The 15,177-nt window shown below is 48.4% G+C and overlaps 1 protein-coding gene and 1 pseudogene across 2 annotated transcripts in view; both read right to left on the minus strand.

The window, feature by feature from the left end:
- Positions 1 to 3,544: 3,544 nt before the first annotated feature.
- LOC126547418 (uncharacterized) overlaps positions 3,545 to 15,177 on the minus strand; it is a 112,409-nt gene continuing 100,776 nt past the window's right edge. Inside the window, exons 3-6 of one of the 2 annotated variants that reach the window (XM_072288135.1) lie at positions 11,558 to 11,908; positions 8,622 to 9,065; positions 6,627 to 7,418; positions 3,545 to 4,247 (exon numbers count right to left, since the gene is read on the minus strand). In XM_072288135.1, the coding sequence (XP_072144236.1) occupies positions 4,041 to 4,247; positions 6,627 to 7,418; positions 8,622 to 9,065; positions 11,558 to 11,902 (1,788 nt within the window). In that variant the 5' untranslated portion in view covers positions 11,903 to 11,908 and the 3' untranslated portion in view covers positions 3,545 to 4,040. Of the gene's footprint in view, positions 4,248 to 6,626; positions 7,419 to 8,621; positions 9,066 to 11,557; positions 12,867 to 15,177 lie in introns of those variants that run through there. The other variant, XM_050195414.3, reaches the window with a different exon arrangement.
- Positions 13,402 to 13,582, minus strand: LOC126547469 (U2 spliceosomal RNA; annotated as a pseudogene).

Consider the following 15,177-nt stretch of genomic DNA (forward strand, 5'->3'; position numbering starts at 1 on the left):
TCTGGGTGATAACAGCTGATGATTCCTGAAACACTCGTGATGAGTTTAAATGCTGAATATGACTGAAGGACAACCATAATAATTATACCATTACCGCCAACTTGACGATCGAACCATCACTATGAACATGATCATCATGCTCTATGCAACTTTCTTGCGTCAAAATCCCGTTTTTCTCCTACAATTTCGTGCATTTTGGCAGATCAGCGTCGACTCTGTTTGGTAAATTGTATACGTTTGCAACAAATGTGCACTGCATGCGTGAAAGAAATGGTAAATGGTGCGTCGTCTTGGATATTGAGGATCATATACAGCCGATCATACTCAGTTATCGCTAATTGACCATTAATACTTCAAGAAAAGGGGAGCACCTATAGACGAGTAAACATGTTTTGCTTATCTAAGGGACACTCGTTGTCTGTCGGAGTGTTTTAGGGCATGCTTTAATTTGCGTTTCTCGTAAGTCTTTCTCTTACATTGCACGAGTTCTAGACTCACGAAAATTTGGGTTATTATTCTCTCTTTAGAGGTCACGTACTTAATCATCCGACCGCTAGTGGGTATACGCAGTCTGTGTTTCAAGTGTACGATTGATACTTTGCCTATTTTTCTTTTTTAGTCCAGTATTATAAACGCTGATTAATGCATAAGAAAAGGACTCACCGGGGAAAAAAGAAAGCTTCGCAGGGTCACTGCAAGTAGTCTAGTAATTTATATGGCTGCAAATCAATCCGTTCCTAAAGATTTCTGGTGGAGCGGTAGGTCGAGAGACCAGTGCTTTAAGAGAACACCGAAACATTTTAACTCATTATGTTGTGCGCTAACATTACAGTTTTGGTCTAAACCCTGTGCTTTATCCTTCTGCCATGATAATCCAGATGTGCGTTTTTGTGTGGAACCTTAATTAAGACATATTCCATAGAACTCAAAGGAGGTCAGAAGTTTAGCCGCAAGTGTATCTGAGTTTACCCTGAAGGCCACGACATCTTTGTGGACGCCTTTAAACATACAGCGTAACTTAGACGTAGATCTAGCGTGGTGTTGGCTGACGTCGGTGATCCATCTTCACGCAACGCGACACCCACGGCCGCAATAAATTTCAGGTCAATGCCCCTTTAGCCCGTATAATTGACGGAACCAATTTCAACCGGTGTTACAGTGCAGTCATCGTGTAAGGTGAAATTTATGCGATAACGCTGGTCGACGTTACGACAAAAAGACTTCGAATTACGTATAAGGAACCCAATACCTGTTGTCAATTGAGACTGCCTTCCGTGTTTCCCTTATATAACAGCGAAGAAGGCCGCTCCTTTTGTTCATAATAGGGGAATCGGTGCCACCAAGAGTTTGCTTATTTTGTCAGACACTCTTGCAATTGGCAGTATGCATATGTGTATGGACAGCATGATCAGAGATTAAATGTTTTTTTCACTTCCGCGCTCAAGAACTAACGAATGTAGCGATTCCTATGCTTTCGTGACGAGGACCAAGACGATCGTTGGTAGGCAAATCGTTCTGTTACGGTTAGCGGAAAACTTGCAGAGCAACGGAGAAACGCACAAGGGAAAGTAAATCAGTCGTAGAAAGATCTATAAGGGACTGTGATTCATATCTGCTGACTTCCCAGACCGTCCATTTACCCCGCTGATTTTGTATAAGCCAGGGTCCAATGCCCGCAATAACACAGACGTCCTCAACGCTTTAGTTTCCACAGGATGGGTACTTATGTACGAGAGATCGCTCAGGCTGGAAACGTTCACGCTGTCATCTTGTGTGACCATCGGCAGCTTTGTCTGTGCGCGGTACAATGTTGAGGAATTCCGGACAACAATAGCGGGTGTTGCGCTCATCACGACGTCGTGCGGTTTTCCTATAAGCTGACCTCAAGATTAGTCGAAAACAGAGTCGGTCAAGTAATCTTTTCGCGTGCGACGAAACATCTGCCACTCCGCTACCAGACGTGGCTCTGCTCGCGATCGCGCTTGCGTATCGGGCTCTGGGAATGGAAAGTTGCCACGCCACAGGACAAACTGCCATACACGCGAACTGGTTGCATAATTATGGCGATGATGTTTAATTGCGTTACGCCAAATAATGAAAGCTCTGAATTCTGCCACGTGTCTTGAACTTTCGCCGAATGAACATTTTCCCCTTACGGGGGCACTGTAGCAACGTGCTTTTGGCGAATGAGCAGGACATCTAACAGACAGCGCTGTGGCTTCTTTATAAACAAGTCGTGTGCGTGTGTGTTCACCTCTGTTTTCGGGCCACCAAAGAAAATATAGTGCCACGAAATGGCGACGCGAATTTAACACTAACGTTTCTGTGCTCTGGACTCAGCTTTGAATTATAGTTACTGTACACGATATTGCGTGTGTGGTAAGGTGAGGGCGCCACCCCACATTCACAGAATATTCATTTTAGAGACGGGCTTCCATATCATTTATTATTGCATTAATCTGTGTCTACTGACCTCCCGTGTTAATAATGGACGTAACTTCTGCGCGGACCATGAAGCACAAAGTGCTTATCGTTAACATAAAGAACGGCAGCGTCCTAATTACAGAATTATCTCGCTAAATAAAGTGGTAGCCGCTCAGTGTCGCGAATTTCTCGCCACATGAATGGTGCATAGTGTGCAGTGTACATGGCTGATTCGGTTGTTCCCATTTCGACTTCGACTGGTGCAGTTAGCCCAAGAACTGCTGCTGTGCGGCCACAAGGTAAATAAAAAATTCGCTATGGTGCGTTTGCACTAGCGAAATCGAAGATGGGATTTTTCATTTTGACGTTGATGAAGCGTGGAAATTACGCACACGTCTCAAAAACGCATAATGCTGATTTCGTGCTTTTCATGTGATAAGTTGGTACGCATATCCTCCAGTCATAGCGAAAAATGTAGTTGTTACTATCTCATCAAATTAGCCCTAAATATATTTTTTTTATATTAGAAAGAAATTGTCTTCGACGCAGCCTTATACAACACAAAAGCATAACACACCTTAATGGTCATTGCAAAGCATAAACACCTGTTGTACTTGGGACAGGAAGGCTTATGTAGGAGATAAAATTGAGATAATGAAATCTTACACACCATTAATGTGCAAAGCAAATATTTTAACGAATTAACGGCACATTTATGGCTCTAAAACAACACAACGAACCTACATGGAATTTCGACACAAACACAAGCTGCGTCCTTGTAGCACAACAGCCAACATCTTCCTCCTGGAGTAATATCAAAAACACTTTTTAAGCACACTGACGCTAGCAGTCTTTGCACGCACGTCATTTCACACCGCAGTCCTGAAATGAACGCCCTCTCGTCCACTCCTATGCTCACGTAATGCCAAGAGGTGTGCGGAACGTCGCATTAGCGACAACGCATGACTGTATATATATATATATATATATATATATATATATGTGTGTGTGTGTGTGTGTGTGTGTGTGTGTGTGTGTGTGTGTGTGTGTGTGTGTGTGTGTGTGTGTGTGTGTGTGTGTGTGTGTGTGTGTGTGTGTGTGTGTGTGTGTGTGTGTGTGTGTGTGTGTGTGTGTGTGTGTGTGTGTGTGTGTGTGTGTGTGTGTGTGTGTGTGTGTGTGTGTGTGTGTGTGTGTGTGTGTGTGTGTCGAGGAACCGATAACACCCATCCCGGTCGGGGTCGGTGGTCTATAGGACACGGGCTGACTATGTGGCGGGTGAGGACAAGATGATGTCTGGCACCACCGCAGTCTGCATGCACGCGGAAAAAAAAGGGTCCTCATATTGCTAGCGGCTCGCGCACCTCGGCCACGTTTCCTGTGATACGCATTGGCCACCTGGTGCTGGTAGGTGCACAAGCACGTCTGAAGCATGGAGCCGCGAGCTCCCGCAATGTCCGGGCGGCAGGCAGCCAGTTCGCCAGAGTGGGCGAGTAGGGTGAAACCGCCGGCGGTTGCTGACTTAGGGGGACACAGCCTGGGCTTCCTGCGCACCGTCCTGGACGCTGGCGCGGCTGGCTATCACAAAGGGCACGATCGCGAGCCGTTCCGGTGTGCGTTCAGCAGGCGGCAATCTTGGCGCTGTCCTTGATGTCGTCAGCGGGCGGCGTCGCCACGATCGAGGGCCGCTTCACGTCGGTGCAGGACATGCGCCGGTCGTCTTCGTGCGTGTAATAGACGGCGCCCTGGCGCCTGTAGATCACCACCGTGGCCACGATGACCGTCACCAGGAGCATGATGATGATGATGGCCACGATGAGGCCCACCTGCGCCAGGTTACTGTTATCATGATTCGGGCATGCATGTGCGCAATTAACTGCGGCAAGCGCCTGCCCTGTGCGCCTGTTATAGGCGGCATCTCGATGGGTTCGATACATAGCGTGCACGGGTGCTGGTGCATGCTCCTTAGACCCAAAAAAACCATAGTGACGCAGTATCTTTTGAAGTCAGTGGTATTGTCAGCCAGTCTCTCACGCACATGAAAAAAAAAAAAGAGAGAAACTTGTTCCTTGATGGCATTGCATGGCCGAATGATCGCATCAGTACCTCCATGTATGTGGAAAAGCAATCCATTTCTACAGTTTTATCACATAAAGCCGTATTTCTTCCCCCGAAACACGTAGATACAGGTTTAACATCGCATGAGGGTTCCTCGCGTTCACGCTTCATTCTGGATTGCGTCGTCATTTGGTGACATTTGAAATGTACTGCACACTCACTTTTCGTTGTAGGTGACGATGAACCGGTACGTCCCGCACAAAGTATTGATCTTCTCAAAAGCCGGTGGCAGCAAAATGATTACAAGCTCCGCATGCAGTACGAGTCTCCTGCATCTATAGATTTGTTACAAGAAATAATTTAGCTTTTCATTTCTGATTTAATTTTGGAAAGGTTGAAAGCCATTGTCTATTGGGGTGGACACTCAGTCTGAGGAGGTAATGTGCGGTAACGGTGTGTTCTTTTCAGGGTGTTGAGCTTTAAAAAAAAATACCGGTTCAATTGCGGTGCGGGTTTAACGCTCCGATTTCGACACGGTTCATTTCCTGTTTGGAGAAAAAGAAACTTAGAACGGTTCTCAAACCGGTTCGGTGCAGTCGATTTTATCCTGCCTTACGGAGATATGTTGCATAGTATGCGCTAGTTTCATCAAGAAGAGGCAGACATTTACCAATGAATTACGTAGATACAGGGAAATTTTCGGGTGCATATTAAAGATAGACGTAATTGGTGAGAATCCCTGCGTTAGCGTAAGGTCTACGTAGCTTCCATACTGATTACTTTGTCAGCAGCAGAGTGAGCTAATTTTCGTTTTGCTTCAGCTTTTTATTATACAGGACTGGTGATGAGCGCACTGTAGCATGGGATCATTCGACAACGCTAATTCATATTGTACTACATAAACTCAAACTTCGAACTTCTAGGATGTAGCAAAAAAAGAAGCCAGCATTTGACATTTCGCTAAGTTTGCGGCTTTTTTTTAGAAGGAGATGAGGACATTAATTAATGCTTCTACACGATGAACAAGGACGGTTTGTGCTGACTCATACGTCAATCTTTCTTGCGCATCTGCGCGTGGTGCTGTGCTGGCTACGGGTAGACAAAGAAGTCAAAAGCACGCACATTGTGCCCCACTAATAATTTCTACAAATAGAACAGTGTACCACTCTGCTTTGCTGAGCACCAGACGTGTGTTGAACCATGGCACGCAACAAAAGCAAATTTTGCGTGCAGTTTACAGCCGCGGTTACCACTCACTGAGAAGGCGACGGCATTCATTAGTGACCGCAGTGTTATAGTGGCAATAAGTCATGCAGCTGAACGCGTTGATATCCCTCCTCGGGGACATCGTCTTCTCCGCTCTCCATGTTTATTTACAGGGAACAGCGGGAAAATATAAAGGAGAAAAAGGGGAACACACACCAGCGCTGGTGTGTGTTCCCCTTCTTGTGCTTCGTCTTTTCGCGCTGTTCCCATTCTAGAGCATGTACCGACTAACCCAAGCCGCCACGGCGCTGCGTGTTTTAATTTATCTAGTTTTAGTAACAAATTGACCTAACGGCTGAATTGGGGTCGTCACCGGAAATGCTGATTCCGCGGAGCCCTTGAAACAACTTTTTGGCTGCGCAACACAACTAGCGTGACCGACTTCAGGAAGGCAAGCATCTCTGCCGAGATGGCGACATACCCATCGTATATCCCCATTCTCGCACACTCGTGAGTCGTAAAAATCTGCTAATAGGGAGCGCCAATTGAAAAAGTAGTTATTCGAACAATCGTGCAAAGTATTGAGCATCCGTTATCGCTCTATATAAATAAACCCTTTCGTGTCGAACCGGCAACCGTTATTCTTTTTTCGGTTTAGGTTCGTTTCGGGTTCAGGCACCTTCCAAAAACATTAGTTCGGGTACAGTTCGGGTTCGGTTCGACATCCTGGTTCTTTTGTGAGTGCTCACAGCAGCACCAACATATTCTGTTGCGAAGTGGTGGCGTGTACGTTCGCGCTACGTCTTCCCGTTTATTCCTTGGGGCACACAGACTTCGATCCCTGTCGACCCAGCCATGGGGATTTCGCTATTTTCTCCCCGTTCTGTTCATCCCTTTACCAACTGTATTCGCAATAAAGGAAGAGGAGCGCCCATGCCCACCTGGGACTCGGCCCGCGAGAGCCGCCGCTGGACGAGCGGCTCCCGGCAGGGCTCCAGATCGTGGACGGGCAGAAAGGCGAGAGACTGCCCGGCCAGGTTGGACGGAGCGGCGCACGCGGGGCACGGTCCGCCACAGTCGAGTGGCCGCTCGGCAAGCCAACGGGACAGCTCCATCACCTGGCACTCCTTGCACTGCCAGGGGTTGTCGTGTGCCGTAAACCGCGAGAGCGCGGGCAGCGAGTCGAGCTCGCGCACCGATTCGGGCGCCACGCCGCGCATCCGGTTGAAGGCCAGGTCAAGGCTTTCGAGCGACTTGAGGGGCATCAGGAGGCCCGGCGGAAGGCTGCTGAACCGGTTGTGTCGCAGCCCCAGCTCCCGCAGGGTGCGCACGCCACCGAACGTCTCCGAGGGCAGGTGCTGGAGCCCGAGGCCCTCGAGGCGGAGCACGCTGAGGCGCCTGAGGGAGCGCACCAGCGCGGCAGCGGCGTCGCCGGACAGCGGGTTCCAGCTCAGGTCCAGCCGGTCCAGCGACGAGGCGAGGGGGCGCAGCGGGTCGCCCTCGCCCGACTGCAGCCTGTTGCGCGACATGTCCAGCTCCTCGACGGACGCGTTGCAGAAGGCGCACGGGTCCAGCGACGACAACTGGTTGCGGGACAAGCCCAGCTGGCTGAGCGAGTGGCCGTCCAGCACCCGCTCGGGCATCTTCTCGAGCCGATTGCCGTCCAGCTTGAGCACCCGCAGCTTGCGCAGGTGGCGGAACTCTTCGGGCGCCAACTTGCTCAGCTGGTTGTCCTGCGTGGCAAATGTTGGTCGCCAAACTGAAGAAAAATACCTCACCTCCGAAGTGCTTTGGCACCAAAGGAGGGGACATGTCTTGGGCATTCTTAGGGAACCATAGTGAGTGCTTTAACTATCACATTTCTTTATCTGTAGGCAATGCGATTAAAATGATATTGTCGTGACGCTTATACTCAGACTGTTGCCGTTTGGCAGCAGTTAGTGTTATATACTCTAGCAACCCGGAGTTTGCGCGACGACATGTCTTACAGCTTCAATCGAACAAATGCTGCGAGCCGGTCTAGCTTCCTGGCACGAGAGGAAGGTCTGCCTGTGCTACCGGATAAAAACACAGCGGAATAAAGGAATGATTTTGCTGAAAAGCAATTCAAGCAATTTTCACTATTTGTTGCATTTGTAGGGAAAAAAATAACGCTCATAGCAACTGACTGCACTAGAAGTTCGGTTTATATTCTTGAGCCCGTGTGATAAGTTGTAGGATTTGGCACAATTTGAAAACATTGGCACACCATGTAATATGCTCCGTTGCTCAGTAACAAAAGTGACGAATTATTATGTAACATATAGTAGGACTTTGCAAAAGTGACATAACTGACGTATCAGCTAAGATGTAATGCAAAAGTAAATTTGATGCCCTTCAACGCTCTAACTTTACTGTTTGCAGGACTTTGGTGTTACTATTACGAACTTGCGGAGTTGAAAACTCATGTTTAGGAATGCTCAGCATGTGTAATTTAAGGAAAATAAAAGCAAACAATATATATATATATATATATATATATATATATATATATATATATATATATATATATATATATATGGGTGTGTGTGTGTGTGTGTGTGGGTGGGTGTGTGTGTGTGTGTGTGGGTGGGTGTGTGTGTGTGTACTAACCGCCCAAATCAAAATTTTTCTGCTCTCAGTGAAGATTTATCCATTCAACTTCGCTACATTTAATTGCGCATATTCTTCGCCACATAGTGCAGCAGCTGTTTTAAGATAGTCGGAACGTTTCCATCGTCTGCTCAAAAAGGGGAAATCGGAATCGGGTCGTCACCAAAGCGCACGTATAGTAAGTAACTGAAAACCGTCCATTAAAGGATTATTACTGCTTTCCCCAATTTATATTAGCCAATGACAAATTGATTCTTTTTTTTTTGTGTAATTTTGGCAGAACCAGGCACGCGTGGAACACGGACCTGCAGGTCTAGGGACTCCAGGTTCGACAGGTGCTGGTAGATGAGCGAATGGAGCCTGGTGAGTTGGCAGCGGGCCAGGCCGAGCACCCGCAACGGCCGCACGTCCTTCAGGTGGTCCGGGTCGAGGCTCTTCAGGGGGTTCCCGCTAAGGTCGAGCCTCTGCAGCCTCGGCAGCAGGTAAAGGAAGCGAGGCGCCAGCGCCTCCAGCCGGTTCTCCGACAGGATCAGGCTCGTCAAATTGGACAGGAAGCGGAAGGGCGCCGAGGGAGCCCGCGCTATGTGGTTGTGGCTCAGGTTGAGCAACCGCAGCTCGGAAAGTCCACGGAAGTCCGAGTCGCGAAGGATGCTGATGTTGTTGTGGCTCAAGTCGAGTATTTGTAATCTCTTTCCTGGCCAGAACGAGCTGTCACCGATGGCCGGCACGTTAGAGCGCGTGATCCGCACCTGCAATCGGCACTGCGCTCAGTATGCATAGTTTCGCAGGCCCCCCCCAATGTTCTAACGAAGGTTTTCAGCGCATACGAGACGAGGGTAAAAGGAACACACAGGGAAACAGCGCCGTCAAAAGGGAACCAAGGCAAGACTGGATACGACATACACCTTGCACATAAGAAGCACTGTCGAGCCAGCACTGACAGTGCAGTAGCGCATGTCTTCTTTTTGCCATGTTATACGCACCAAGAAAGATAGGGAAAAGCAAGGAGAGGAGTAAAGGCAACCATAAAAGCATTAAAAAAGTTAAATTCTGGGGTTTTACGCGCCAAAACCACGATCTGATTATGAGGCGTGCCGTAGTGGGGGGACTCCGGATTAATTTTGACTACCTGTACTTGTCCTTCTTTTTTAACGCGCCCCTATATCTCTAAGTACATGAGAGTTTTTATATTTCGTCTCCATGTAAATGCAGACACCACGGCCAGGATCGAGCCTACGACCTCGAGCTCAGCAGAGCAAAAGCAAAGCGTTCAGTTGGCTACAACAATAGGGCTAAATAACGGGGAAGAAGGAAGTAAGAAATTTGGTTGAGACGTGAAATGCAACGGTGTTTTAAGCGCCTTCCATGCTGAGGAGCGGCGGCTGATTAGCTTCACGATAAGCGCATCAGTAAAAACCAATCACGTCCACCCCTTTCGCTCAGCTGAATGATCGTGCTTTAAACACGTCAGCTGCTTTAAAAGCGCTAGAGTGCGCTTTAAAAGCAACGGGACTTGCTTTTATTGTGCGAACTAAAACTATAGTGTGGGAATTGATTCCTTCTTGTTCTTTATCTTCACTTGTTTTCTCATCTTTTGGCCTTACCCCTTCCCTCCGTGCAGAGTAGCCAACCGGAGACTTAATCTGGTCAACCTCTCTGCCTTTCACCTCTTCTTTTTTCTCTCTCTCTCTTTCATCAGACTTCTTGACATAGCAAGATATTCGAGTTTGACGAGCAATCCTGATGTATCTAATTATGTTTCTGCACTATTTTGTTGAACTAATCATTGCACCAGCTTTCAGTGAGAACACAAATTTCTTTAATTTATCGTTCCTCGGCTTGGCATCGCCTACAAGCGGCACTTTTTATGCAGAATTAGCGCCGCTACTAGTGGAAAGTGCTCTTGCGGTGATAGGTGACACTTTTTTTCTCGACCACCCCCGATATGTACCTGGGGTGCCTCGACCGTAAGCGACCCTGACATCACTTGACAGGGCACAATATTTGCGATGCAGCAAGGCAGGAGCCGAGAAATGATATAACATTCAGATCGCTGATCGCTCATCACATGTATGATACCAAGCCAACGGCCAGCCAAAACATTACTCAAAAGAGCGCCAGAGCGTTCCCTTCTGTGTAACAATTAAAATAATTTCGCAAAGAGCAGAATAGTGATAATATAGGCGTCCAGGTCTGTTGTTGTGTAATATGTACAGTACTTTTTGCAACTGTGTGCGCTAATGTGATTGTGTTATTACGGTTCCGTAAACTATTTTCGCTATCCACGGTGTTTATGCACGCCCTAATACGTACAGGTGTACATCTTTGATTATCAGAGATATTTTGCAGTGTTTCTTGTCTTCATAACTGTGCATGAGATTGCATTTTTGAGGTGTAACTGTTGTTACCTACACCGCATTATCGGGAGTATTTTACTAGGAATATATCTACCCTAGACCTTGGTACGTACATCTCATTGTCTTTCTGTAAATAAATACCCTCTAGCCCGCAACACCTGAAGGTACCCGAACCTATTTAAGATTCACTAAATTAAGAGAAACGAGGGTTCTCAATGCCCGTTTATACTGCCTATAGATTTCCATCAGTATAAACGCTGATTTTGCCAGACTGCATTTTGTTTAACATGACTATGTTTTGGCTAAGAACATGTGTAGGCATAAACAAACTTGATAAACATAAACAAACGTAAACAAGCTCGAACCATTTTAGAACGGCCTTTTCCTACTTCGGAAGTGAATAAGAGCAACAACCACGAGGAATAAGGTTTCGGCTCGGTGCCCTCTCTACGAAGGTTTCATTCGCTGCATGCCCCTCGGTCTTCCACCTGCGCGTGTCACCTCTCGTCGCATCGGGGTGACAAGAGGCGCCGTCACGACCGCACAGAGCTCAGTTATCGGCCGCAGTCTGTGTCTACACTGCAGACACCCTCTTGCACCTGCGCCCGCTGCGGTAGCTTATATCTAAGTATATGGTGTTGCGCTGCCCTCGCACGAGGTCGCGGGATCAAATCCCGGCCGCGGCGACCGCATTTCGATGAGGGCGACATGCAAAAACAGCCGCGTTCCGTGCCGTAGGGGGCATGTTAAAGATCCCCCGGTGATCAAAATTAACCCGGAGTCCCCCGCTACGGCGTGCCTCACAACCAACCCTTGGTTCTGGCACGTAAAACGCCAGAATTCAATTCAATCCTGCAGCTGCGTGTCGTTTCGCGTGCACTCACCTCTTCGAGCGCAGTGAACTGGAGGAATATCCTGCCGATGATGAGCTCGTTGGGGTGCTCCGGAGGCGCCGTGATCTGCAGCACCCGGATGTCCTTGTCCATGTGCTGAGTCGGTATCGAGTGCATGCCGCCGAGGTCGCAGGTGATCCGCTTGCCCCGGTTCACCGCCTGGCAGACGCACAGAGTCGGGCAGCGCACGAATCCCTCGGCGCGCGACTCGGCTGTGCGCGGCAGGCCCCGGCCCACCCACGAGCCCCAGCTGCTGCTGCCGCTGGCCGGTGTCAGCCACAGCGAGGCCCACAGCATGAGCAGCGGCAGCAGCAGTCGACAGCAGTCCCCAGCCATGGGCGCCTGCGAGAACCATGTTCCTTTTGAAAACAAGGTCTTGTTTGGTGACTTCGCACTGGTTTGGCGTGCGTGGTGCAACTCGGTACCTATCTGACCTCTTGGTCAAAAAAACAGCCCTTCCGCGCTTCCAGGGCGTCGTCCGTAGTATCAAAACTTATCAACGGGACAAGAAGCGAGAAGCAGTCGCAGAGTATAAGCAAAACTAACGGTGCGGGCGTAATGAGCGCCAATATATTGTCTAAAATTAATCGTATTGTACCACACACTGCCCTATATCTCCGGGACGGGCCCTCTTGACCCCCTGGTCAAAAAAAAAAAAAAGAAAGAAAGACAGAAAGAAAGAAAGGAGTGTCATCCAAAGTCGAACGAAACAATACAACGTCGACTTACATGCGCATAAAAAGCGAATGAAAAAACTCGACATGAATAAAATAAGTAGAGGGCCCGGAAAAAAGAGGTCTAGGCTGACAATGGAAGAAAGAATATGTTGAGAAAATATCATGCAATTATGCAACATTGCATCATCTTTCATGCCCCAGTTTCAGTACATATACCGTATTTGCTCGATTCTAAGCACCCCCCTTTTTTCGCGATCGCGATGCCCAAAGTGAGGGGGGGTGCTTAGATTCGAAAAATCTAGAATGACCCCCCCCTCCCTCGTTTCGCTGCGACATCACGACGAGATGGGTGCGAGAAATAACATTTTATTTTGCAAACATTCAAAAGAAAAATCGGTGCCAACAGTGAACCCACCGCTTGTGTAGGATGCTCAGTCACTATCACTGCCACTCGAGTTCGTCACACCGCTTCAACCACTGCTCTCGGTATCCCACAGCAGGTCGTCTTCCGTTCCGTCGAAGTTGTTTGTGATCGAGCACTTCTTAAATGATTTGACCACAACGTCCACTTGGACCCTCTTCCACGCGTCCGAAATCCACTTTGCGATGGTTGATGGGGACGCTTTCTGCACCTTTCCCATCGGCGCCTTTTTCCGGTCGTCAGGGTTTCGCACCCACTCTTCGTACTCCTGTCGGAGATTGGCTTTGAAGGGCTTGTTGACTGAAACGTCGAGGGGTTGCAGCACTGGCATCATGCCACCCGGAATCACAACCATGTCGCTATTGATGTTCCGAAGCCTTGTCTTTACCTCCGGGGTCAGATGGTCGCGAAACGCGTCCAACAGAAGCATCGACCGCGTGCCTGCAGGTCCGCCTAGCAATGATTCCAGAGTGAGCAAGCGCGTTTGGCGGCCTTGGCTACGCGCTCTTGCTAACAAATAGGGGGGTGAGATTCGCAAACTTTTTTCCTAACTTTTTCGCGAAAATAGAGGGGGGGGGTGCTTAGAATCGGGGGGGGGGGGGTGCTTAGAATCGCGAAAATACGGTAGATACATATGCCGCGTACGCCTTCTTTTGCGAGTACTTTCGTTGACACGCCTTTCTTTTTACAGCGAAGCTGTATGGCTAATTTCCAGCGGATCGATGTCCGTAGACCAAAAACCGTAGGCCGATCCCGAAGATAGTGCAATACCGGGCCGACCCCGCGGCATAGGTGAAGCAGGCTTCAAGTACTCCGCCAACTTGCGAAAATAAGTTTAATATCTTGGGTCCAAATAAAACCCGTATCATAAATTAAGCTGATAAGAACAGACATTACATTTTGACCCGCGTCGGCCATGCCTACGTTCGCACCGCCCTCTCTTTGTCGGCGTTCCAAGCGCTTGCGTATCTCCTTTCCTTTCCTTTCGCTCTCCCGTGGTGGCGGTCCCGTCAGCCCCGCGAATGTATATAAATATCACGGTAAATGAGTCCGTACCTATGTTGAAAATTCTGCGTCACCTCTGTGTCGTATGCTGAACAGCTTCACTGGTCAGAGCATGCCGTCATGAAAGAGCCCCTGCCGTGTGCAACCATTGCTCAAAGCAAATGGGTGAGTCAACGCTGTTAATTGTCGCACCATCGCGACGGTGTTCATGCTGTACCGTTGGAACTGTGGAACTCCGGAGCACCAGGTGGCCGCTTTTGTCGAGAGCATCGGAGGCGGATGTGGCTTATGCACTTTTGACAAATGCTCTACTGACAACATCGGCTCACCGAAGCCGTGTCTTTATACTTGACCTGTGTATCTTTTATTGTATTTTAGCCCACCCATTTAGTGCTACTCATTGCGTGCCCCTGAACCTTTGCACGTGTTGCCGTGCTCAATCATGGCGGTGCTTGTATTACGCAAAACATTCAAGCGTGCTTTACGTCCAATCAATGATCATATTGCTAAATTATATCTGCTATTATTTACTGCTGCTATCCAACATTTCCGGGACTAGGAGTAATTGGCGTTACATCAAGCTACCAAGAATATTCGCTATGTCGACTGGGTGCGGCGTAATTACTGTCACACACTTTGATCGATAATTATGCCTTTGATTTTTCAACATTTCTCCACATCGTTTCTTCAAAGATTTATGCAGTGTTCCTTGTGTATTTCGACCGTATTTCATGCTGGTTTGTTTATTTTTCGTAAAATTGCATGCTCTAGATCACATCGACCCACAGTTTCGTTACTGAGTGAGTCCGGTCCCTTTCCTTCCGAAGTCACTAAAATTCTAAATATTCACCGCGAGATTGTTAACTGGGCTCTCAAACGTGGCACACTTAAGGACTTAACCCACAGTGGTCGTTTTGGCTCTGTGGCCGCCTCTCACCCTAAGAAAATTGTGAGGAAAAGAATATAATGCCAGCCACGGAGAAGTATCAGAAGGCTGGCCTTTCAGCTGAATGTGTCAGCGATAACAATGAGACGAGCTGTGCGAAGCGGCCTCAAGATGTTCCCCTACAAGTTCCAGAGAAGACATGAACTGACGGAGGCCCAGTGGAAGGGAAATATGGGGGAAATGCCGGTTGCTGTTGGCACGGGCCGCGAATGGGTAACACTTGGCAACTGTCTTCACCGATGAGAAACTTTTTACGGTACAGGCCCGTCACAAGGCTCAGAGCTGTTTTGTGCTTGCTCCGACGTCAGAGTTTGTGGACGCCGCCAGTTGGACATTTTTTCGTAACTCCCACGCGGCGTCTGTCATGGTTTGAGCCGGGGTAACCACCACTGGCCGTATTCTATTTTTTTTTTTTTCATGCGTGCGGGGGTGACAAAAGACGCAAAAAGGTATTCTAAAGCTACATTTGCTGCTCTGGTTCCAGTTCCCCTTCGGCGAGTAGACTGAGTTCGCAGCAGGACGTCGCCCAGGCGCAACAATCTAAAAGCAAATCAACACCACA

The sequence above is a fragment of the Dermacentor andersoni genome, chromosome 1 (assembly GCF_023375885.2).
Source record: "Dermacentor andersoni chromosome 1, qqDerAnde1_hic_scaffold, whole genome shotgun sequence".
In the NCBI taxonomy this organism is placed as follows: domain Eukaryota; kingdom Metazoa; phylum Arthropoda; class Arachnida; order Ixodida; family Ixodidae; genus Dermacentor; species Dermacentor andersoni.